Source organism: Orcinus orca, chromosome 11 (genome assembly GCF_937001465.1).
Source record: "Orcinus orca chromosome 11, mOrcOrc1.1, whole genome shotgun sequence".
Classification (NCBI taxonomy): domain Eukaryota; kingdom Metazoa; phylum Chordata; class Mammalia; order Artiodactyla; family Delphinidae; genus Orcinus; species Orcinus orca.
In genome coordinates, this window is record NC_064569.1 from 94553921 (window position 1) to 94580962 (window position 27042).

The following is a 27042-nucleotide window of genomic DNA, read 5'->3' on the forward strand; positions in this document are numbered from 1 at the left end:
TATATAAGTCGCTCACGGTCACAAAGCAAATTCTAGTAAGGATCAGGTCTAAAATTATTTCTGTTAGCTGATCTGTGCCACTTTCCTTGTTTCTTCATTTAACATTTTTACCATAGGTTCTGGAAGTCTTGAAAAAATTATTTTATTTCTGTGATGTTTATTCCAATGGAATAAGTTCTATTAATAGGTAGATTAAGGTAGCTATGCATGTAGAAAGCTTCTTGAAAACATAATTGCATTTTGATATTGAAAAATATTTGTGCTAAGTTGTTAATATTTAGATCAGTTGTGCTGATTTCTGGTGTACATGTGAATAAGATTTAGTAGAATGTATAGCTTTAAACATTTGTCTATATATATTGTCTCAATATTAGTGCTTTTTATGAGGCTTATTTACTATTAGTGTATCTAATATAATCATTTTTCTGAGGATATTCACTTTATGAGCTATTGAAGCAAATCAGACAAACCACGGTTATTGCCATATGATTACTACACTAAACTCACACAGTATTAATCACATGATGTGTTTGACACAGGGGTAAATATAAAACTATTACAGCTTTTTAAAACACAACACGAGCAGATACTTGCTCATAGATTGTGTTTGATCATGCTTATTGAAAGCTCATTCCAGATAAAATGTTTCTACCCAGGCAGGATTTTGATTTGGTTTTATTTATGATACAAGTGGTGGTCTAGTTATTTGTGGGCATATCATTTATTGTAATTTTTTTTTTGAGATAAACCCACGCACATATGGTCACCTATCTTGTAAATTATTTGGAAGTTAGATATCAGTTTTGGTATATTAACAAGATGAGTTTGGCCTCTTTTTCATTTCCTCCTTTAAAAAAATTTTAATATAGCTTATAAACAAATCTAAGCTTTAAATCTCCATGCTGAAATTCACTCATATTCTCAAAAGATATTTGTCTTTAACCTACTAAAATAATTCAATTTTTCTAGTAAATTTTTATCGATTGAATTTTCTTAATTCTTTTGGTTCATTTTATGAAAGGTCATCATTAAAAATGACTCTCTCAAAGCAGCATCTCAAAGACATATTTGCACACACATATTTATTGCAGCATTATTCATAATAGCCAAGAAGTATAAGCAACCCAAATGTCCATTAACAGGTGAACAGATAAAGAAAATGTGGTATATACATACAGTGGAGTATTATGAAGCCTTGAATAAGAAGGAAGTCTTGTCACATGCTACAACATGCATGATCCTCAAGGGCATTATGCTAAGCAAAATAAGCCAGTCACAAAGGACAAATACTGTATGATTCCACCCATATGAGGTATCTAATGTAGTCAGAATCATAGAAATAGAAAGTAGAAAGGTGGTTGCCAAGGGCTAGGGGGAGAGAGGAGAGAGAATTAGTATTTAATAGGTATAGAGTTAAAGATGAGAAAATTCTAGTGATCCGTTTCTAAACAAAGTGACTATACTTAATACCACTGAACTGTACACTTAAAAATAGTTAAGATATAAAATTTAATGTTTTTTACCATAATAAAATAAAATAGCAACCAAATTGAAATGTACCTTAAATGTAAAATATAGCCTGGATTTCAAAGACTTAGTACCAAAAAAGAATGTAAAATTAATAACTTTTATATTGTTTGTTTATTTATTTATTGCACTTAAAAAGCAGTTAGGCCATTTGTTGGCATTAGGAGAGCATTCCTTTAAATAAGAGAAAGGACTCTGAACACTAAAATCTCATCCATTTTATGAAAACTTGAGACCAAACTCTTCATCATCTGTAAACTGCTTATTCACAAACAGGAGCAAGAATTTGAGTTAAATAAATTAAACCAAACTGTCCGGCTACAAGAAAATGAAAGGAAAGCTGGGGGGCGGGGAAGAAAATGAAAGGAAAGATGAGGGCGGGGGAGCCCTCCCCCCAAAGTCCTTGCTTTCACACTACAATGTTTCAGGTACAAGAATCCGACAGTTGGGACTTCCCTGGGGGTCCAGTAGTAAGACTCCCCCTTCCAGTGCAGGGAGTGAGGGTTCCATCCCTGGTCGCGGAACTAAGATTCCACATGCCTTCTGCCCAAAAAACCAAAACATAAAACAGAAGCAATATTGTAACAAATTCAATAAAGACTAAAAATGGTCCACATCAAAAAAGAAAAAAAAATCTAACAATTCCCCAGTGCAGCACAAAACCGCTTCCCGTAAGGCAGTCATTTAATTATCAACTGTCCAAAGGCTAAGAAAATTTCGTGGAAAAGGAGCATACCCTCTGGCTCTGTGCGTGGCCTGTAGCTGAGGAGCCAAGTTCCTAAGAACCGAGGATTGACTGCCATACTCTTGGGGAGAACGCCTTCATAGAATCTCAGGCATCCGTTCTCAGCTTCCCCATCTATAAAATGCGGCCCTGGCGAGGCAAGACCTGATAGGCTTCCATATCGAAGGCTTCACGCACCTCATTGTACTCCAGCACACGCCGCTTGATCTTGGACGAGTCAGCCCAGATGACGAAGTCCTACATGCTGCACGTGACAAGGAAGGTGGGGTCGGTGACCACGTTGGGGTCCTTGTGCACCTGGCCCTGCTCCATGAATGCCACGGCGGCCTGGAGGTGCTGCGCCAGGCGCGGCTCAAGCACTACAGTGAGCAGGCTATGGCGGCAGAAGGACGAGGCCTTGAGGAAATCGCAGAGCTCCGGTGATCCACATGTGGGCACTAGGCCGAGAGCATACTTCTCCAGCAGCGCTTCGGCAGGTCGCGCAGGCGCAGCTTGCACGCCCAGCAAGGCTCAGCTGGTGGTAGCGTGTGTCGTCCTCGTACCGCTGCAGCTGCAAACGATGACGCCGCGATACGCGCAGCTCCTGCAGGTTGAGATCAGTGACTTCCCGGTTCAGGAACACCATCTGCTTCAGCCGCTTCTCACGGAATTTAAGCTTCCACACCATGGTGGCGGCTCAGATGCTCTATATTGTTTTATGTTGAAATGATAATCTGTTATATATGTTGTGTTAAATAAAGCATATTAAAATTTTAAAAACCAAAAAAATCTCATTTAATAATGTATTTTATAGACAGTATCCCCCTTTTAGGGATTGTTGATATAATTAATTGTATCATTTTCTATATTTCTACTATCTTGGGGTGCTTTTTTAACTTCCCTTTCTGAGGGAGAGTCTATTCTTGCATCGGAGACCTGTAAGGAAATCGAAATGTTGAAGACAGTTTTATATTGATTCAGAGAGAAGAATGTAATTTAGGGAGTCAGCACCACCCTTTATACCCCAGTGTGGTGTAATATGATTTTGTGCTTGAGGTGCTATTTTTTAAATGTCTTAACTCCAGTGTCTTGATTAAATTCTCTTCTTACTAATTACATTCTTCCCAACTTAAATGTCTAGTTATAAAATGCCCTTTTAATTTTTCTGAAATATTAATTATACAGACCTTTTGTAAGTTCTGATAGTTAGTCCTTACCTTTGTTTCTGCTCCTACTCGAACTCCTTAACCTACAGTTCTCTCTTCCTCACATTCATCTTATACTGTGGTACAACTTTTAAAAGTTTATTCTTTCTAAATCTCTACAGTTGATAGCCCTTGTTTTATATTTGACTACCAAATTTAACACTAAACTCTTTTTTTTTTTTTTTTTTGCGGTACGCGGGCCTATCACTGTTGTGGCCTCTCCCATTGCGGAGCACAGGCTCCAGACGCGCAGGCTCAGGGGCCATGGCTCACGTGCCTAGCCGCTCCGCGGCATGTGGGATCTTCCCGGACCGGGGCACGAACCCGTGTCCTCTGCTTTGGCAGGCGGACTCTTAACCACTGCGCCACCAGGGAAGCCCAACACTAAACTCTTTGGAAACCATTCTTCTGGTGCTTATTTAAAGGCTTTTGGACGCTCTGTAGCATTTCCTAAATACAGAGAAAATGAAAGTATTTCCAAATCACTCATTTTATAGATAATTATCTTCAAAACACAAACCTTGGTATTCGGCCATAGGAAAGGGTTTTTTGGTTTGTTTGTTTTTAACATTTTATTTTCTGTTTTCTACCATCAGTTTTTCACCAACTTTTTTTTTCTTTGGGCCATTAAAATATGTACATGTTGAAATAAACTTATTAAGAAGTACCAAATTGAATGCTTTATAAACTCAATCATTACTACACAGCAGTAAGCTGGACACCAGGAAAATAGTTGGATTTCTTTTTTTAATATTTATTTATTTGGCTGCGCCAGGTCTTAGTTGCAACACGTGGGATCTTCGTTGTGGCATGCAGGATCTTTTTTAGTTGCCGCGTGTGGGATCTTTAGTTGCGACATATGGGATCTAGTTCCCTGACCAGGGATGGAACCCGGGCCCCCTGCACTGGGAATGCAAGTCTTAACCGCTGCACCACCAGAGAAGTCCCTGGATTTCTATATAATCTTTTCAGATTGTTTTTGGGAGAAAAGAAGTGAGAGTTATTTTCAAGTTTATTAGTATTTTGAAAATGCCACAAAGAGGTTCAATAGATAGTTATGCTCATGGAATTTTTGCTGCTGGGAATTTTAGTATAACCATAAACATTTTATACTAAGTCTTTGGGAAACTTTCAGTTGCTAATAAATTTTCTAATATACATAGAAGTCACTTAAAAAATTTAATTCTTTGAAAATGTCTTTAAGTTCTAAACTCTATTTTATGAGGTTTTTCCTGTGTTTTGTAATTGAAAATGACTACAGACTGTGGATTGCTGCTACACTTACAGGTTAAAGTGGTGACTTTAAACAACAGTGAATAGGGTAGCTCATGTGGCTCTCAGAAAACTACAGTTAATCTAATAAAAGTCTTATTTATTTAGCTTATATTTTACTTATGAACAAATAATATGCTTTCATGGAAGAATATTACTTGAAAGGCAAAATGTAGTAAAATTAATTTGCCCAGTTCCTTGAAATTGTTGTTTTAAGGTTGCTTCTTTGGAGACATTACTGTTATCGTATAGTTGTAAAATGTTTTGAAATACATAGCATTATGTAAATATAGATAATGAAATGCATGTTCAGTTGCAAAAATTTCCAGTGGTGTCATGAGGAGAAGGTAGTGTTTATTTCCCCCAAATTTTATGTTCACTGGAGGGTATGGACACAAGTCCTGCCCTAAGCACTGCGCCTTTCCTTACCCACTGGGAGTCTGTGTACTGAGGTTTTGGCAGAAGTACGGGGTGGAGGGGGAGGGAGATTGTAGTAAAGAGGAGGTACAGCATGATGGCAGGCAGTGAAAGGTCAGGCTAAGGCTTTTTGCTCTGTCTTCAGCTCTACAAGAACAGAGACTTTTGCCAGCGTGGTCACTGCCATTGGCACCAGAAAACGTCAATAAGTATATACTGAATAAATTAAGATGTCAGTAAGTTCCCACAGACTGTTAAGAATCCCTGTTCTGCACACTCACTTTGAAAGTCTGAAGTGGGGTGACTAAAAATCCTAACTTAAGAATATTTTATTTATTATTAGCAGAAGAAAAGTGAATTGGTAACCTGTCATGTTTGACTTTGTATTCAGTACTTTCTTAAATATATTCCAACAGATCCAGCTTTAACAGATTCTCCTCTTTAAGTGTCCATACCTGTAAGCCAGTTGATTATTATTTCGCAAAAAAAAAAAAAAGATTTCTATGCAAGACTGAACTCTTTCTTTGCTTCCAAGGGCCTCCATAAGATGCCTTTAGCCTACTTATGCATATTTTCTCTACTGTTTGAAGGATCTTCCTGCTCCTGCGCAGTGTCTCTCAGTAAGGTCTTCCATGCGTATCTCGTTTCCTTCCCCCTCTCATGCCCTTGTTCAGGGAAAGAGACCCTTCCTTCTGACCAGGAGCAAACCTAGGTTTTGTGGGAATGCTCTTTAGGAAAAAGAAAATCAGATAACCAACAAGGACCTACTGTATAGCACAGGGAACTCTACTCAATATTCTGTGATAACCTATATGAGAAAAGAGTCTAAAAAAGGATGAATATACATATATGTATAACTGAATCACTTTGCTAACACAACATTGTAAATCAACTCTACTCCAATAAAATTTTAAAAAAAGAAAATTTCAAATACATAACTGGTACGAAAGTGAATATTTATTTACAATGAGGAAAGAAATCACAAAAATGGCAACTTAAAAAAGTTGACAAATAATATTTTATATTAATTTGTATTAATATTTGCCTAACACATTGCTGTAAAGTTTTTTCCCCAACATTTTCTGGCTGCTTACTCTTTGATTGACCCTTCATATTACGACAATTCTGTGATATATTCTAAAAAGAGATAGAGATAATTCAGTGTTTTCTATAGGATGGTTGACCAAAATATGTTGTTTGTTATTGATAGATGAGAGAAGTTCCTTTCATCTTCACAACCTGTTATTGGCTATATCATATAAATTTGTAAGATTGTTATCAATTTTGGGAAAACCTCTAGCAAGTATCTTTTATAAATAGGCTATAAGATTGCAAGGCTTCATTTTTTTCTCGTATATTGACTACCCTGAAATACTCTTTGAATTGACACATTTATATCATGGTATGATCTGGCCCTGCACATTTCTGTCAGTATGCACAATGAGTTGGCCCAGCAACATCTTTGTTCACAGGATGGTTAATAGTAACTCAGCCATACATGGAAGTGACTGAGAACCACATAAATATATTCCATTAAAACCAAAGGGAGTTCCCTGGGGGCACAGTGGTTAAGAATCCACCTGCCAATGCAGGGGACACAGATTCGAGCCCTGGTCCGGGAAGATCCCACATGCCGCAGAGCATCTAAGCCCGTGTGCCACAACTACTGATCCTGAGCTCTAGAGCCCGCAAGCCACAACTACTGACCCCGCATGCCACAACTACTGAAGCCCTTACGCCTAGAGCCTGTGCTCTGCAACAAGAGAAGCCACCGCAGTGAGAAACCCATGCACCGCAGCGAAGACCCAGTGCAGCCAAAAATAAATAAATTAATTTAAAAAAAACCCAAAACCAATAAAATATCATCAACACAGCTTTCCCTTTAGGAATCCCCCAAAGGCCTACAGCCACTCTGACTCTGTTGACAGGGGGGATCATGGTGGGGGGGGGAGTTGAGATGGAAAGAGGCTGTGGTTTTGACAATCTGTGTTAAGATTGTGAGGAAAAATACATTGTCTTCACACATTTTTAAAAATAATTGGTCATTTGGAACAAAGTTGGAGAACTCACACTCCTAATTTCAAAATATATTACAAAGCTACAGTAATCAAAAACAATGTGATACTGGCATTAAGACAGGCAAACAGACAAATGGAAAGAATAGAAAGCCCAGAAATAAACCCTCATATAAGGTCAGATTATCTTTGACAAAGGTGCTAAGACCATTCAATGGGGAACAGAGAGTCTTTTCAACATATGGCACTGGGAATTTTCAATACCCATTTGCAAAAGAATGAAGTTGGACCCTTATCTTATACTATATACAAATATTAACTCAACATGGATCAAAGACCTAAGCCTAAGACTTACAACTATAAAACTCCTAAAAGAAAACATAGGAAAAAAGCTTCATGATACTGGACTTGGCAGTGTTTTTTGGATATGACACCAAAAGCATAGGCATAAAAGCAAAAATAGACAAATGGAACTACATCAAAGTTAAAAATTTTTATGCATCAAAGAACAGTCATAGAGTAAAAAGGCATTCTACAGATTGTGAGGAAATATTTGCAAATCATATTATCTAATAAGAGATTAATGTCCAGAATATATAAAGAGCAACTCAACAACAGCAAAAATCAAATAACCTGATTAAAAAATGTCCAAAGGCCTTGAATAGACATTTCTCCAAAGATGATAAAATAAATGGCCTTTACACATATGAAAAGATGCTCAGCATCACTAATCATCAAGGAAATGCAAATCAAAACCACAATGAGATGTCATTTCACACCCATCAGGATAACTACTATCAAAAAAAAAAAAGCAAGAAACAAAATAAATATTGGCAAGGATATGGAGAAATTGGAACCTTTGTGCACTATTGGTGGGATTATAAAATGGCGTAACTTCTGTGGAAAACAGTTGAGAGTTTCCTCAAAAACTCAAAAATAGAACTACCAAATGATCCAGGAATCCCCTTTCTGGTTATGTATCCAAAAGAATTGAAAGCAAGATCTTGAAGAAATATTTGCACACTCATATTCATAGCAGCATTATTCATAATAGCCAAGGGGTAGAATCAACTCAGGTGTCCCATTGGTGGATGAATGGATAAACAAAATGTGGTATATACAGGAAATGGAATATTATTCACTCATAAAATGATGGAAATCCTATTAAATGCTACAACATGGATGGAACCTTGAAAATATTATAAGTGAAATAAGCCAGTCACAAAAAGACAAATACTGTGTGATCCTACTTTTATGAGGTATCTAAAGTAGTCAGATTTATGTAAATAGAAAGTAAAATGGTGGTTACCAGGAGCTGGGGGGAGGGGGAGAAGGGGAGTTGTTTAATGGGTGTACAATTTCAGACTTGCAAGATGAAAAAGTTCTGGAGATCTGTTTCGCAACAATGTGAATATATTTAACACTGCTGAACTGTACACTTAAAAATGGTTAAGATGGTAAATTTTACATATTTTACTACAATAAAAAAAAAAAAAAGATCATCTGGGCATAGTTTCAGGACCCCTCCTAGGGCTTTGGGAGAGCCCCATGAAAGTGAGGGGTCCTGCAGCTAAAGCTTCATTAGCTTCATATTGAAGCATCTGGGGTTTTTTGTGTTCTTTTGGTTTTGTTTTTTGTTTTACTTTTATTTGCATTTGTTTTCTTGCGGCATTTATTCTGGTCCGTAAGTTTTTGTTTCTTCTGGAATATCTTTTTTTTCTGTGCAACCTCTTCTTCTGGTTTAGGAACAATGTGTTCTTTTTCAGTAAGGATATCTCAGTTTGGTAGGCAGACCTCATGTATGGGTTGATCTGACCATGAGCTCTGTTAAGTCCTGCACCACATCCTGGGGACTTCATTCACCTGGATGTGCTCAATGACCAGAGAATCTACCCCTAAACCCTTAAGTTCAGCATTACTCTATGGATTATTGAGCATGTGCAGTAAAAATTCAGCACTCTTTTTGGGCCATGGAGCCCCACTGTTTGGCCCGGGCACACCCACCAACTACACCATTGTAGCAACAGGATGGCACACATTGCTGAAACATCTATTTTGACCATTCTGATTCTGTCCTTCCTTTGAAACTCAGCTCAAATGAGCTATAGTGTCTCAATTTTCTAACTCCTGTCTCTCTGAGGGTTGGAACCATATAGTTAACAATTTATCTTATACTTTCTTGTTGACTGTCCAGTGTCTTATCTCCTAATTATAGGATGTTAAGTGTTGTTTCTTTTGCCTCTTATAAATACCCAGGGTAATAGTATTCATCTATTCATTCTTTTGCTTATTCATTTGGTCATTCATTCAGCAAACATTAATTGAATTCCTCTTATGTACTAGAGATAGAAATAATAACCATATACCCTGCCCTTAAGAAGCTCATAGTTTAGAGGGGGAAGCACCAAGTAAATGGGTAACAATAACAGTAGGGTTTGAAGGTGCTTCCGTAGAGGCGTATACAGGGTGCCAGGAAGCACAGAGGAGGACACTGAACTCAAACAGGAGTGTCAAGGAAGGCATCCTCCAGATGCAAATTTGATTTTTGAGGTTTGATTCTAAAGAATCTGAGAATTTTCTTTTAATGTTCCTTAAAAGGTCTGCTAGCATTCTAATTTATAAATGTGTAATAGGAGTGTAAATGCTAACCTTCTCCAAAGATTTTGGATTCTAGTTGTGTTAGAGATTCCACTGTAGTTTTGACTACTATTTCTATCTATATACCTTCTGACTTTGTTGGGGATAAAAATTCTGAAAAAACTTAGTTCTTACATTTATTTCTCATCAGCCTTCTTCATCGCTGTCGTTTGGTAGTACTGAAGTTGATAAGACTTAGAAAAGCTTTTGCCTTTCCTGTGTTTTCTACACGACAAACTCCTACTGATTCTTTAAGACTCGGTTTAAAATCTTACCTCCCCTGTGAAACCTTTTCTGACTCTCAGCAGTTAGTTCTTTGTATTCTTATAGTGTAACTATCTATATATCTCAATTTATACTTTAATTATGGCAGTTACCATGCTATATTTTAATTATGGATTTACATGTCTCTGTCCTTCAAGGTGTTAAAATCCTCTTTGTACCCTCCTGGGCTTGGTTCTAGCACAGCATCTAATACATAGTAGATGCTTAAAAGATGGTTCTTGACTGAATGAACGGTGAGTTCAGAGTTTGGAGTCTTATTTTTGAAAGGGTGGATTGGCCTTACTATATACTTCATGGTCACAGATTGCATTCTTTTTTTTTTTTTTTTTAATATTTACTTATTTGGCTGTACCGGGTCTTAATTGCAGGACGCGGGATCTTTTAGTTGTGGCATGCAGCATTTTTTTTAAAAATAAGTTTATTTATTTTATTTTTGGCTGTGTTGGGTCTTTGGTGCTGCGCGCGGGCCATCTCTAGTTGCAGTGAGCAGGGGCTACTCTTCGTTGTGGTGCGCAGGCTTCTCATTGCGGTGGCTTCTCTTGTTGCAGAGCACGGGCTCTAGGAGCACAGGCTTCAGTAGTGGTGGTTCATGGGCTCTAGAGCGCGGGCTCTTTAGTTGACCCACGGCATGTGGAATCTTCCTGGACCAGGGCTCGAACCTGTGTCCCCTGCATTGGCAGGTGGATTCTTAACCACTGTGCCACCAGGGAAGCCCCCATGCAGGATCTTTAGTTGCAGCATGTGGGATCTAGTTCCCTGACCAGGGATCGAACCCAGGCCCCCTGCATTGGAAACATGGAGTCTTAGCCACTGGACCACCAGGGAAGTCCCACAGATTGCATTCTTAACAACAACCAGTTATCTAACTTACGATAGAAGCCCCACTACCACCTCCATCTGACTCCCTCACCTAGAAGTCCACAGTTGCCTTCCAACTTGTCTCTGCTTCTCCACTTGGTCCTCTGTAGCGTATTCTCCATATAGAAGCCAGGATGAGCTTTTGAACACATAACTCTGATTCTGTCTCTCCTAAAGTGGTAGTAAGACCTCCATGGGTCCTTGGAATGTTTACTTTGGGAGGTTTTGGAGACTTTGTCCCACTTTATAGGAAACATATTAAAAGGTACCCTCATCCCATATTTTTTTTAAAAAAAATATTTGTTTGTTTAGTTGGCTGTGTTGGGTCTTAGTTGCGGCACATGGGCTTAGTTGCCCCGCCATCTTAGTTCCCCAGCCAGGGATCGAACCTGTGTCCCCTGCATTGGAAGGCGGATTCTTAACTACTGGACCACCAGGGAAGCCCCTCATCCCATATTAAATACGTGGTTTTATTTATTTTTGCTATTGTATGTTAAAAGAATTTTAATAATTTTGCTTCCGAAATTCTTTGGCTACAAATAACTGACTTAATTTGTAATCACCTAAGATTTCTTAATAATTAACATATTTAGTATTTTTTACAAAGTGAGAATTATTTTCAAATGTAAAGAAACCTTATAAATGCTCAACTTAGTGAATGAAATTGTTGGGTGTTATATTCCAAGGACACTGAAGCATTTATTAATTTTTATGGTTATAATTTTCTTTTTGTATTTTGGACTTGTAAATATATTTTTTCAGGTCCCAAACATTTGCCTAGACCCTTAAAAAGCTTGTAGATCTGAGATATTAAGTGGAGACTGCGTAATGGATAAAATGGCACTGTTCACTCTCCTGCTTTAAAATTCTTTTGTGACTTTCCACCATTCTTAACAATAACATCCTTTCTGTGGCCTGCAAGACCCACTATGATCTAGCCCCTCCCACCTCCTCGGCTTCGTCTCCCACCTCTCTCCCTTGGTCACCTGGCCTAGCCTCCTGATCATCCCTCTTGTTCTTTCAACACTCAAGCAATTGCTTTTCAGCTCAGCTTAAATGCCCCTCCTGAGAAAAGCCTTCCCTAACCACCTGATCTAAAGTGAGCCTCTCTCAGTTTTTTCATATCCCATCAACTCTTTACTTCCTTCTCAGTGAATTTCCTTCTCCCATGAGGATATTGGCTCCATGTGGACGAGAACCTACCCTGTTTGGTACTACTGTATCCGCAGCACCTAGCACAGACACAGAGAAAGCAGTTAATACATACTTGTTGAACAAATGAAGAGTTATGTTAATAGATTTTGTAATTTAACAATCCTCGAGTTGTTGGTATAAACCCTACATGGTCATAATGAATTATTCTCTTAAAACTGGTAAATTCTACTTGCTAATATTTTACTTAGGATTTTTGTGTTCGTCTTCACAAATGAAGATTGGTCTGTAGTTTTATTTTTCATACCGCATCTGAGTCCAGATGGATATCAGGAATATGTTAGCCTCATAGAAGAAATTAGGAAGCTTTCTCTTCTGTCTCCATGTGTTCGGGAACAGTAGAGATAACATGAAATTATCTGTTTGATAGAAGAAAACTACTTAGGCCTGACGTAGTTTCAGTGGCTAGTTCTTTGAATAATTATCTAACCCATTTCTGCAATGGTTTTTTTTTTTTTTTTTTTTTTTTTTTTGCGGTACGCGGGCCTTTCACTACCGTGGCCTCTCCCGTTGCGGAGCACAGGCTCCGGACACGCAGGCTCAGCGACCATGGCTCACGGGCCCAGCCACTCCGTAGCATGTGGGATCTTCCCGGACCGGGGCACAAACCCGTGTCCCCTGCATTGGCAGGTGGACTCTCAACCACTGCGCCACCAGGGAAGCCCCTCTCTTGTTTTTAATTGATCACTTTCCAAAGGATTATCCACTTTTATTTATTTATTTTATTTTTTATTAATTTTTAAAACTTAATTTAAAAATTTTATTGTTATTATTTTCATTGAAGTATAGTTGATTTACAGTATTTTGTTAGTTTCAGGTGTACAGCACAGTGATTCAGTTACAGATATGTGTGTGTGTGTGTGTGTGTGTGTGTGTGTGTGTGTATATATATATATATATATATATATATATGCCTTTTCAGATTCTTTTCCCTTATAGGTTATTACTAAATACTGAGTATAGTTCCCTGTGCTATACAGTAGGTCTTTGTTGGTTATCTATTTTATATATAATAGTGTGTATAAATTAATCCCAACCTCCTAATTTATCCCCCCCAACCCCCCTTTACCCCTTGGTAACTATAAGTTTGTTTTCTATGTCTGTGAGTCTCTTTCTGTTTTGTAAATAAGCTCATTTGTATCATTTTTTTAGATTCCATATATAAGCGATATCATATGATATTTGTCTTTATCTGGCTTACTTCATTTAGTATGATAATCTCTGGGTCTCTCCATGTTGCCACAAACGGCATTATTTCACTCTTTTTTATGGCTGAGTAGTATTCTATTATATATATATGTATAGCACATCTTCTTTATCCATTCATCTGTCAATAGACATTTAGGTTGATTGGCTATTGTAAATAGTGCTGGAGTGAACATTGGGGTGCATGTATCTTTTCGAATTATGGTTTTCTCCAGGTATATACCCAGTTATTTATTTTTTGAAACAAAATTTTTTAAAAATTTTAAGTATAGTTGATTTACAGCATTAATTTCTGCTGTACTGCAAAGTGTTATACATATATATAAATTTTTAAATTTATTTTTATTTATTCATTTTTGGCTGCATTGCGTCTTCGCTGTTGCACACAGTCTTTCTCTAGTTGCAGCGAGCGGGCGCTGCTCTTTGTTGCAGTGCGCAGGCTTCTCATTGCAGTGGCTTCTCTTGTTGCGGAGCACAGGCTCTAGGTGCACGGGCTTCAGTAGTTGTGGTACATGGGCTCAGTAGTTGTGTCTCATGGGCTCTAGAGTGCAAGCTCAGTAGTTGTGGCGCACGGGCTTAGTTGCTTCACGGCATGTGGGATCTTCCTGGACCAGGGCTTGAACCCACGTCCCCTGCATTGGCAGGCGGATTCATAACCACTGCGCCACCAGAGAAGCCCCATATATATAAATTATTAAATATTCTTTTCTATTATGGTTTATCTCAGATATTGAATATGGTTCCCTGTTGTTTATCCATTCTATATGTAATAGTTTGCATCTGCTAAACCTGAACTCCCAGTCCATCCCTTTCCTACACCCCTCTCCCTTGGCAGCCACAAGTCTGTTCTCTATGTCTGTGAGTCTGTTTCTGTTTTGTAGATAGGTTCATTTTAAAACAAGCAAAAGTTTTTTGAATCAATAAAGATTCAGTCTACTCTTTATGATTTTATCATTGTTAATTTATTTTTTGAGTTCATTACTCATTTTGTAGATTTTTGAGTTAAATATGTTCAGTTCATTATTTTTCAATCATGTTTCCTCATAGAAATATTTTAGTAGTGGTTATACAGTCAGCGAAGGTGCCAACTTTGAAAGATAACACTCATTTGAACATATAAGTTCAGGTTTATTTGTTTTAAAAGTAAACTCATTTTTTGTTACTTTGTATCCTCACTTTGTAATATAATTTATTTTTAGGGCAGTTTTTTTTTTTTTAAATATTTATTTATTTGGCTGCGCCGGGTCTTAGCTGTGGCACACGGGATCTTCATTGCAGCACGCAGGATCTTTAGTTGTGGCATGCATGTGGGATCTGGTTCCCTGACCAGGGATCGAACCCGGACCCCCTGCATAGGGAGCCCAGAGCCTTAGCCACTGGACCACCAGGGAAGCCCTGTAATATAATTTAAAAACGCTGTCTAATTGTTAATATGAAAGCAGTACAATAAATATAACTATACCACAAAGTCCAAAATGCCTGGAAATACAGGGGAAATAGTGCATTTATTACACTTCTTTCTTTGAGATGAACAATTGGACTAATTGTTTTAAGTTTAGAGGTATCTCACCAAGAAAAAGATTCCTGGAGGTTGAAGAAAATAATTGATCATATCATTTGAAAATAGAGCTAATATTTTGCTTTAAAATGTGTTTGTTTCTCTACGTTTTGTGCAGCTTGCTATAACACAAGGAAACACGTAGTCACGTTTATATGATAATATTCTGCATTGAGGAGTGGAGACTTGGCAAAATTCAGTCTTATAAAGAAATTCTGTCCATCACAAATTAAAACAAGGCAGCTGTACAATTTCCATGCATTTTAACATGTTGAGCATGCTCCACATAAGTAAACTTTCCGTGGCTCATCTGGAAGGTATTGGAAGGATAAAAATAGACTAAATGTTCAAAATTTCCATCCTAGGAGTTTCCTGCTTTTGCTTACAATCTCAATTGTCAGTTCAGGTCCTGGCTCCTACTCCACTCGGGTCTGTGCAAAGACAGTGGAAGCGTTTACGCCATAAATATTCAAGCTGCCAGATCATCTAGGCATTGGCCTCTGCCTGCCCTGAAACAACTCCTTTCTGGTTCTTCTATCACAGTGGAAAAAGCGAAGGAGGGAGACTTTATAAAGACCCAGAAGCCAGGATGACAAACGTGTGGGATTTAGAAAGGGTTCGTAGGTTCCTTTTCAAGGAACGCTGGGCTTACAGAATCCATCATTTCTGTGCTGGCTGGCATGTCAGATTACGCTTGGTCAGCCCAGTTCATTTGGAAGAATCACACTGTGGAATCTGAGCTTTTCTGGTTCATAGAGATAGATGGAGTCTGATAGTCACAGGGCACTTTTGCCCGCTTTCTATGATTTTAGTTACTTTATTTCCTCAAGCAGTCCTTAAAACAAATAGATGGAGATGATTTTCTGGAAACTATGTGACTTTTATTCCTTGTATTTGGATAGCACATTTCCTCTCTTCAGCCCAGCACTTCTGAATGGAGGTCTAAGTCATTAATTCATTCATTTATTTACCTACTATGTGGGGCTAGGTAGGTATCAGGCCTCACACAGCAGTGAAGGAAGATGTGGTATGTGTCCTTATACATACTGGGGACGACCAACTATAAGCAACTTCTTTGACAAATAATAAATTGCAGTTATGCCTGGTGCTATGAAGAAGTAGTAAGGGAAGTTATGGGAGTGTTGAACAGGAAGGCCTGGTCTAGACGGGGAGGGTCAAGGAAAACTTTCCTGGGGTAATGACTTTTGAGATGGCAAGGATAAGATGAAACAGAACTGCTAAAAACAAAGAAGCCGAGTACAGTTTTAGGGCTGAAAGGAATCAAAGATACCATCTACTGATGGCCAATCCTTACATTCCACAAATGAGAAAACTGAGGCCTGGAAGGTAAAGGGAATTGCCTAACTAAGGTTACACAGCCTGTTAGCCCCAGAGCTAGAGACGCAAACCCAGCGTGGTTTTCTTAGGTGGGTTGAAAGCAAGATGCACTGAGTCAGAAGAAGCCTCTTAGGAATGGGGGAAACCAGGTAGGTTTTAAATTTTAGCGCTGACTCTAGGTCAGCTGCCGAGCTACTTCCTCAGGTGGGGGAGGGGATTAAAGGTGACTCAGATCTGCCAGCTTGCTGTGCTGTAGCATAGTTTTTATTTGGGGTGCGGGGAGGAGGTACCAAACATACATACACCTGAAACAATAAATGTGGAGTTCAGCTGGGAAACCAGTCACTGTTCTGCAGCTGTCTAGCTGTGTGATTGGGATAAGTCACTTAACCTCTCTGAGTTGGCATTCACAGATTATACTTTGGTATGTTTCCTTTCAGTCTTCTCCTGTGCATTTTAGGAGCTTGTTAGAGATCAGTTGTGTCCTATGTTTCACCTCAGTCTCTAAAGACGAAAGTCTCTTGTTTGGGTAAGGTGTTGTTTAAGCCCCTTTTTAAAGAGTAGTTTGCCAGCCTGTGCTTGCCCAAACATCCAGAGAATAACTGTAGCAAGTGAGCCAAGCTCCAGGATCTGTAAGAATCGTTAGCAACTGAGAACATTTCTATAAACCAATAAAGGTTTTTATATTTTGTTCATCTGTTACCCTTATGCTGTTGCCACTTTCACATTCAGTGTGTGTAGGTGGAGAGTATGAGATAACAGCGTTTCACAAATGAAAGTGAGTGGAAAAGGGCCGCTTTCCCTTTAAGGTAGTTTCAGCCCCAGTTCCCTCCCCTTTCCTGATTGACAAACCTACCCAAAGTCACATGATCCGCCTCTATTTGAAGGTCACAAAAAGCTGTTTCCTTTAGAGACAGAGGGGGAGAGAGAGAGCAAGAGGGAGAGTGAGTGTGAGAGTTAGTTCAAGCCAAAATGGCCGACAGAGTCTCTGCTGGTTTCTGAATATTTAAAATACAAAAAAACAGATAGACAAAAAGAAATCATTTTTTGGACCTTTTTTCATTTCCATTTCTACCTTGTATGCCTCAATTTGCTGGATTTAAGCACTGCTGCACTTTATGAGGTTGGTAAATATTTTCAATTTTTTAAAACCAATTGATTTATATGGATCTTGTCTAACCGTTTTCACTAGTGGTGTTGAAAATCGACATTTGTCTAGCGTGGAGGCTGGCTTCAGACATTTCGTGAATCTGTGTAAATCAGACCCGTGATGTACTTTTGGTTCGGCATTTTAGAAATGGAAAAACCTTGGTAAAATATTTGATTTTGAAGTGATTTAATTGCACTTTTAATTTATATGCAGATATTCATCATCGTTTCTGTCTTGCAAATAAATGAAGCTGCGAGTATTTGGAAATTTGATATTTAGAAAGGTTTTTTAAAAAACACAGACCTCTCCCTGCCCCCTTAAATCTGCTGCAAAAATTTGCATAAATATAAATGGGTTTGCATTCTTTCGGCTGCTAAGGCCGACAAAGGATCTGGGAGGGCAAGCACTACCACGGGAAAACCTTTTTCTTTTTCTCTTTTTTTTTAAAGCTAGGCCATCCTTCCTAGAGAGATGTAAAACCTAAAATAAGACCTGATCCATTTTAAACATCAGGCTGGGGGCGAGTGAACACCAGGAGGTTTGGGGTTTGTAGATTCCCCTGCTTGAAAACCTCCCAAGCAATGTGTGGATCACCCCTCTCCTCTGCGCGCGCTCATTTGCACTGGGTCTCTGTGTGTGTTCTCAAATATGCAGCCAGATGCGCTTTTATTTTGATTGTGGTTCGAACCAAATGGTGGGACTATCTTGTAAACATGGTGTTTTAAAGGGTATAAACAGCTATTCCTCCCGATTAGGAATTATTTCTTTATCAGTTTCTCCCTGTGGATTGGCTTTATTCGTTTCTCATAGATTACAATTTCTGTTTAATCTTACACAGATGAACTGGGCTTTTCAGCACAAATTCAGCATCTGTGTGTGTAGTTGCCTGTTTTAGCCACGTATCCATTGTGAAGTGGTCATATTGGGTCACCTAAATAAGTAGCTGTATGTGTTACCCCTGAAACTGTGTGTGCAGTGCACTGAAGTTAAATTCCATTACTCCTAATGCAGGATTCTAGAAAGCCTGGGAACAGGGAGGGAAGGCGGCTGAAAACTTGCTTTCTCAGAGCCACCTCCCCCTATCATTGTGAGAGTGTGATGTAATGCTTCTCGGTCTGGTGGGCAGAAAGGATCGTAGTTTTGATGCGGCGGGTAAATTGCAACCCCCCCGGGGAAATTACCCCCCCCCCCGCCCCCCGCCTCCCAGCACATCCCTGGCTCTGAGAGGCCTTGTTTTCTTTTTTTTTTTCCTTCCTAATTTGTATCCTCCTGATTTATGCCTTAGCATATTGGCATGAGAAACAGACTATTTTTCTAAATCTGTTACAAAGTATAGTTTAGAAAGGGCATTTAAAATATGCAAATAGGTTGAATTGTCATATCCCCATCATTAAATATGTAGACTTGGATTAAAGCTAATTAAGCATAAATGGAATAATTTTGATCAGAAGTGAGCAGTGGCTTTTTTTGGCTGTTGTTGTTTCCTTTTTAATTAATCTAATTATAAGATGTTTGCTGGACCTGAAAGTGTTAAAAAAATGCAAAAAAAATGCTGGACCATTTTGAAAATTTGACAGTCTGGAAGAGGGTGTGTAGTGCTTTCAAAAGCTTTATTCACTGTTAAAATGGATTGGCCTCTTGTGCTGAAAATGGCCTGTTTCTTTGGGCCAATTGTGTGTAGATGAAGGGACTTTCATGCTAATTTAACAAAAAGACTTTCCATTTGAATTCATAAAGATAATTAAAGTCCTCTGTAAAGAGCAAGTATTTTATTATTTTTCTAAAATTAATGTTATTATATTAGTGGAAATGAGTAGAGAAGTGACGGTTTAAATTCAGTGTAAATTTTTTTGGTATAAGTTCAGCTTTTGTGTAAGAGGGATTGGAAACATTACAGTCAGGAGGTAATCTGGAACAAATTTGTCTCTTAAAAATTTTTTTTACAGCTTGAATTTAAAGGAAAAGACAGAAATTACCATAGTGATAGGGAGTGTTGCTTTGTGGTAGACCTAAGGAAAATTAGAGCTCTGATTTTTGTTGTTGTTTTTTCTGAAAATGAAAGCGCTTATTTGGGGCTTTACTTGTTAGATGATTCATTTTACGCCCATTTCCTAAGTTGGCCTTACAGAAGAAGAATGAGAAGAACCTAAGCTTTCCATGTTTTGCCATTAGATTGTTTTTGTGGACTGTAAACATGTGAATAGCAGTTTAATTCAGTTTGCAGAGCCGAGGGACCAGAAGCAGGGTGCCTGGTCTCTTAGGCAAGAAGAAGAATGATATAATGAACATTAACAGAATGCCATCTGATTCTTTGAAATGTTTTCGTAAATATTCTTCTCTCCTAGACAGGTTGAGAAGTGCGATAAATAAGACCTGGTTTCACGTATGTTAGGCATTATGGCTCTGATGAGTTTCAGAAGCTCAGCTGCCATTTTGGATCTAAGTTCCTTCAGGGCCAGTCCTTATGGCACACCAAACTATGGGAATTCAGGAGCAAATAAAAATGAGTAATAAATCAAGTGTGCAGATGGATGGTATTTGTGCCTTTTGTTGAAGTTTTCTTTCTGTTGGTAGCATGAAATGAATCTAAAACTTCAGAGATGTAGCTGATGCTATGACCAGCAAAACCCCAGGGATATTAGAACTTGCATGTTGTGGTTTTTAAAAATGAGACAGTGTATGCAGGGGAAGTTTCTTACTGGAGAAAAATAATATAGTCCTCACTGAAGTCTTCCCACCCCCAGTGCTGGGTCTACTTGTGATATTAATGTCATTATTCACAAGGCTACTCTGTCTCAGGAAGAATTGTCACAGATTCATTATTAAGATTTTACTGAAGCATCACAAAAATTGATAGCGCCTATTTATCAGAAGTGGTATCTTATTTTTAAACTGTTTTTCAGTCCTTCCATCTGTGTGCCAGAAAGGAAGCATTGGCATCTTTGGTATATGGCGCAAACTCATCCCTGTTGTTCAGCTTTGAATGGCCATTTGTTATTCTCTGTCGCCACCGGGACAGTCCTTTAAAAATCAACTTCTAAAATTTGAAGCAGAGACTTCTAAGGCTTTTCCAGCTCTTAAACTTACAAAGAGACACAGAAAGAGTGATATGTGATGATGAGACCTTCAGGTTCTGCAGAGCAGGCCCCAGCAGATAACAGTAGTAAGGGGTGGGCCTCACCCTACCCAGCTGCCCCAGAACTGAAAAGTTTTGGAGAAATTTAATTTTTACAACTCAGTATGATCACTGACCTTCTGCAGTTTAAATTGGACAAGGCCCTGAGGCAACACAGGTGAATGTACTTTGTTCCTCCCCTCAAGGAGTACCCATCTAATGAGGGAGATACCCAGGTAAAGAACCAGTGGCTTTACCTTGGTGCTATGTGTGCAACAGTTAGAACAAGTACCTGGTACATAAGTAGCCTGAGTATCTGCATTAGGAGAACCCTTATTTAAAGAAGCCAAATAATTACTCCTTATTAATTTTTAATTATCATTTGGCTATTAGATTTTCTTTAAGTGGAACTCGGAATTTAAAGGTGGGGTTTCTGATCATTGGCTGGGGAGTGGGGCAGCCTATGCTAATTGTTTCCTAGTACAGTATTGTTCAAGGGTTTACACTAATCCGACTTCCCTCACCTTCTTGTGATTAAGACTTGTGGTGGAGTGGGTGGGGTGAATTGAAGCCACTTGGCCTGAAAAGGGATTTAACCCGCGATGGTGACAGTTTAACATGCTTTCCTTTCTTTCTTCAAATATTCAGCAATCATTTATTATGCCTGCTGCCGGTGTAGGTGCAGGGGGAGCTAAGAATTCATTTGGTCAGCCTGTGGCCCTGAGCAGCCACCGGTTCCTGTGGAAATATTTACCACCTGATGACTGTCGAAGCTACTGCTTTGGGTTATGACTAGGATAACCTATAGTTCTTTCCCCTGATGGTCTCCTTACTGATAGTCAGGGAATGGATGGTAAGTTTTTGCTTCTGGTAGTTCTAGAGACTTCGATTTAAGGTTTGACGAGATAGTCACTTTATCCTTTTTTTTTTTCTAGGCCTGCAAAATTATCCTTTAAATTATCTCTGAGAACCTTGCAACTTAAGTTGCCTCCCTAGTTACTCTATCATATCCCTTAGTTTTACTTTTTTTTATGCCCCTTAATTGTGTCAGTATCTGCAATCACATTATTTGTGTGTGGTACATCACTCCCCACAAACCAAAGCAGACTGTAGTGTTTTGCTTATTGCTCAATCCTCAGCATCTAGAATAGGGCTTAGCACAAGTAAGTGCTCAATAAAAATGTGTTTGAATTAGACCTGAGTATAAGGTCACCAGGACCAGCTATGTGACCATAAGCCCCTGTTTCTTTTTTTTTTTTTTTTTCCCTCGGTACGCGGGCCTCTCACTGCTGTGGCCTCTCCCGTTGCGGACGCGCAGGCTCAGCGGCCATGGCTCACGGGCCCAGCTGCTCCGCAGCATGTGGGATCCTCCCGGACCGGGGCACGAACCCGTGTCCCCTGCATCGGCAGGCGGACCCCCAACCACCGCACCACCAGGGAAGCCCAAGCCCCTGTTTCTTAATCAGTAAAATGGGAATAATATGTTGTTGGGAAGCAGAAGGGAAATGCTGTATGAAGGGGCCAGCACCTAGTCTCGTTGCTCAGTGTTTCCTTCCCCTTTGCTCTCTCTCTGTTAAGTAAACCAGAAAGGCTTTTATGGCCCCACAGATGCTTGATCCTCTCATGGCTCCCAGGATCATGACGCGCGGGCACTGATTGCCCAGAGCTTCAGTCTGGATGAGGGCAGGGGCAGCGCTGAGCCTTTTCTTTTATTCAAGTCCCTACATTCCTATGGTCTGAGGTCATCTCTCCCTGCTCTCCCGTTCCCTTCAGGCTCTGCCTCTGTGGTGTATCCACATTTGCTTGGCTGCTTTTCATACATTCTGTGTTTTGCATCTAAAGGTTCTCAACAGTTTCAAATGAATTGGTCTTAAAGTTTACAACGCAAAGGAGAATATAAAATACAGTGTTTTTCCCTTCATTTTCATTGTTCTGAGCCTGCACATGTAGACTCTTATTTAACCAAACTGGTAATAGACAATTTTATCTGACTCAAAAGACAGATAAAATTAAAATTTAGGTCAATTGCCCACTTTATACAATGCTGTTGAATTAATATAGATGACAAATAGCTTTCATTCATTGACATTGGACTGGAATTTGTTTCAAAGAAAAACAAAATTTTTATCTGTTCATTCATTACAAATAATTATTTGAATACCTATTACCTGCCAGACATTGGGATAAGAGCTAGCATAGGAGTAGTAGGAAGATTTTTTTCCAGGTACCATTGCTGAAGTTAGAATATAAATGCAAGGAGCCTGGCCAGTCCTCAGGGTGTTGGGTGATTACAAAAGAGGGACGCCCAACCCACATAGAGGGACCAGCTTATGCAAGGGCCCTGAGGCAAGAGAGGACTTCAGCATATTTGGAGAACTGTATGTAGAGTACTTGGACATGGTTGGAGGGTGATGTGTGTAAAAGAAAAGATAATCTGGGAAATGAGAAGTGAAACTGAAAAGGTAAACACTGGTGAGTTGCAGAAGAGTCTATATAAGTCATGTTTGGAAGTCTTTATCCCGAGAACAATTAAAGGGTTTTCAGCAGGAATTTCACCTGATCAGATTGAACTTTTGAAAGATATGCTCTAGTTGGACTGTAGAAAATGGCTGGAGGATTGAGTATAAGACCAGATGGTGTTGCAGTAATCTCAGGTGATGGTGGCCTGGGCTGACAGCAGAGCTGGGAAGAAGTGGATAAAACGAGAGACATTTAGGAAGAAGATTTCACAGAACCTGATCATTGAGGGTTAGGGTTGGGGAAATAAAAGATGACACCTCTGTCTCTGGCCTGGCCTGCTGATGGATGGTGGTACCATTCACGGAGTTAGGGTCTATTTAGACGAGAGACACGTGTGGGATTGAGAAAATGAGTTCAGTTTTGGAGTAATTTAATCTTGGGGCATCTAAATGAAGGTCTGGAGTAATTAGATATCTGGCTGGAGGTAGATTTGAGAGTCATCAGTGGTCCCAGCTTTACCAAGATTTTCCTTTTTAAGTTGATTTCTTTGGTAAGATGTCCAGAAATGGCAGTGTGCAGTGCAAGTGTTAAAAGAACACTATTTTATAGAGAGGGTAAGACCACAGATGTGCTCCCATTACTACAGTGGTCACCATTAGAAATACAAAAGGAGTTTGAGGGAGGAGAAAGGCTAATTTTGGCTGGGTTGATCAGAGACGTCTTTATATGAGGACCTTTTATTTGAGCTGAGCCTTAAATATTGGGCAGAATTGTGAAGAGCAGACATGAGGGCAGAGCATTGTAGCTGGAGGGTTAGTTGTGTTCAGAGGGGATTGAAGGGAGTTTGAATGTCTATGGGAGAGCTGGGACGCCTGCTGAGTAGTTTGGATTGCCAAGGCAGATAGTGGGGGGTCTGTTGAAAGTCTGAAGGCAATGTGATCAATGTGGTATTTTGAGAATATTAGTATGGCAGTGAGGCAGAGGAGGGACTGGGAGTGGTGGGATTGGGAGAGGGCAGGACTGAGGGGAGAATTGAGATAGGCAGGCCAAGTAGGAGGCCTGTTATGAAAGGGCCTGCCCTAAGACTGTGGCAGTGGGGCTAGAAGAGGGACCAGGGACTCCAGGTTTTCAAGGTGAATGACGGGAATCTTCAGCAGAAATGAAGATGGGGAATTCCAGGTCAGGCATACTGAGTTTAAGGAGCTGGTGGGATTTCCAGATGGAACTGGTTAGCAGGCAGCTGGCAATGTGGAGCTGACGCTTGAGAAAGAGGTCAGAAGTGGAGATAAAGAATTGGAAGTCATCCACATAGAAGTGATAGTTGAAGCTGAGAGGAGATGAGGTCACCATGGGTGCAGAGAATGGAAAAGAGAACTGAGAATGGGGCCTTGGGGACAGGAAGAGAAAGAGGACCTGGGAAAGGATTAAAGAAAGGTGCTTGTGCAGGACAGTCGTGAGTCACTGAAGATGAGGGCAGGACTTCTCAATCTCAGATGCGGTCAGCAGGTTTTGATGCCTCACAGGAAGAACAGTATTTGGTTATGGCAACGTCCCCTAACCTGGTGTTGGAAGGTGTTCTGGTGGGAAAGGTTTGGGAATCATTAGGTTATGCCAGCACCATTCAGTAGAAATAGAATGTGAGCCATGTGTTATTTTACATTTTCCAGGAGTCACATTAAAAAAAATAAAAGGAGGCAATTCCCTGGCGGTCCACTGGTTAGGACTCTGCTTTCATTGCTAAGGGCCTGGGTTCCATGGGGAACTAAGATCCCACAAGCCACGTGGCACAGCCAAAAAGAAAAAAAAAGAAAAAAACAGGTGAAATCAATAATATATATTTTATTTAACCCAATATGTACAAAAAGTTAAATCAACATGCAACAGATTTTAAAATATTAATGAGATATTTGACATTCTTTTTTTTTATACTAAGTTTTCAAAATCTGGTGTGTGTTTTATAACACATTTCAGTTTGAATGTGAAATGTTATTGGAAATGCTTGATCTGTATTTAGATTTGATAAATTTTACAGTTGAAAAAGTACGTTCACATACCCAAGTTTTTTCAAACATACTAGAGTTTTCTAGTAATAGAAGTAAGTAATCAATTTAAAAAAAATTTTTTTTTTTTTTTGGCTGCACCATGTGGCTTGCAGAATTTCAGTTCCCCAACCAGCGATTGAACCCGGGCCACGGCAGTGAAAGCCCAGAATCCTAACCATCAGGCCACCAGAGAACTCCCTTAAAGTTTAAATTAATTAAAACTAAGATACATTTTAAAATTCAGTTTCTCAGTCACAGTAGCCTCATTAAAAGTTCACACTAGCCATGTGTGGCTACGAAATTGGACAAGGGAGGGTTTATGCAGAGTAAGATAGGCTGCTTGCAGCTAACGTGCACTTTGGAAATAGCCAGAGTCACAAAGCATTCTTCCCATCACAAAGCATTTCACAGGATTGGTGTTAGAACACATGTGAGCTTATGCTGATGAAATTTTTAGAATTGAAGGGGTCAGATCCTAATTTTGCTTGTGAGGAGATGAACTTTTTATGCATAGATTCTAAAATTTAAAACAGGAATTTAAAAAATTGTTTTGGCTAAGGTCAGCTGGATGGTAGATTGGTAGAAGTTTTTAAGCGTAACCAATTTGTGTCCAGTTTCAGTAATGCTAGGTACAGAGGTTTAGTTGGAGGGTGGGAGCACTCCCTCCCTCTTTTTGAACTCTGTGGAGTCAGTGAGATGCCAGGCTTCAGGTGGGGAGGTGACATTAGGATTCCAGTGTTTTCAGAAGCTTTCAGTCAGCAGTCCCAGCCTTCTCGCATGAGGGGGAAAGGGTGCCAGAGGGCTAATTATTTTGTGCTTGAATCTCGCTTCTTTTTGGCAGCCTGCAGGCTGTTTGGCCATAGACTATTATACTCATTTTGTATTTCTTGACATCCTGGGCCAATATAATATTTACTAAATATGGGTGGTTTATAAAAAAGCAGGTTCAAAGATTTTTATTTAATGATCTCATTGATTTATATTGCTTTGTAGTTGCTAACTAGACCTTCTAAATAATAACCTGTAAAGATAGAAATGATCTTGAGTTGTGCTTGGAACCAAACCTTGTTCACACTGGAAAGTTAAGCGTTGCTTTTGAGTTGGTGCACAATTCCATTTCGGTGGACACAGAGGACCTTATTTTTCTATGAAGTATAAGAGTTTAGAGTGTCAGTTATTCTGTGAAGTCTTGTTTTTGTTTTTTAAATCAATATGGAAATAAATTCCTTACACTTTTGTTTTCCTTTAGAAGTGCGTTTTGGTTATCTGTGCCTTTGTAAAAAACCCAGACTGTGTAGTGGTGGGTTTACATAATGCCCTTCAATGGCTTAAAAAGAGACCTAGCACAAGGTTCCTTGCCCCACTCAGGAACCCAGAGCAGTGAGTCTTGTACCTCTCAGTGCCATTCTTTTTTTCTTTTTAACCCCTTGCTTGCATAAAATAATTGCTGTTCTTTTTATGCCAAGAAGTTCCTATTTATAAGCTGAAGTTAGACAGCTAATTGGATATCTTAGAACAGTGGCTTTTGAACTTTTTGATTGGATCTACACTAAGAAATACAATTTGATTGAGGCCCTGTACATACATGAAGTATACATGGAAGCAAAAGTATTTATATTTACTTTCTGATACTACGTCATATATTCTATCCTGATATAGGCTACTGAAGTCCATTTTGTAAAACAAAAACAAAACCAAAACAGCTGATCCCAACCACTAAAATGATTTAATGATCCACTCTGGGTTGTCTCACTGAGGTTTAAAGAATTTTTAAGGAGCCACTCGTGGGTTGCCATATTCCAGGACATGATCCCCAGTTTTTCTGGTTTTGAGAATCAAATTTATCAGTCCACTCAGTTGCCACACCAACCAGATTCATAAGCGATTTTTTTAAATGTTAATTTGCAGGACTTCCCTGTCGGTCCAGTGGTTAAGACTCCGCGCTTCCAATGCAGGGGGCGTGGGTTCCATCCTGGTCAGGGAACTAAGATACCACATGCTGCCTGGAGCAGCCAGAAGAT

The 27042-nt window shown here is 39.3% G+C and overlaps 1 protein-coding gene and 1 pseudogene across 14 annotated transcripts in view; one reads left to right on the forward strand and one right to left on the reverse strand.

Moving 5' to 3' along the window:
* Positions 1 to 27042, forward strand: part of TNRC6B (trinucleotide repeat containing adaptor 6B) — a 251404-nt gene that overhangs the window by 100615 nt on the left and 123747 nt on the right. The window contains exon 1 of one of the 14 annotated variants that reach the window (XM_033404926.2): positions 17095 to 17377. The exons of 12 other annotated variants lie outside the window; for them this stretch is intronic. In XM_033404926.2, coding sequence (XP_033260817.1) covers positions 17373 to 17377 — 5 coding nt within the window. In that variant the 5' untranslated portion in view covers positions 17095 to 17372. Of the gene's footprint in view, positions 1 to 17094; positions 17378 to 27042 lie in introns of those variants that run through there. One more of the 14 variants, XM_004279510.4, reaches the window with a different exon arrangement.
* Positions 2360 to 2939, reverse strand: LOC101273977 (U3 small nucleolar ribonucleoprotein protein IMP3-like; annotated as a pseudogene).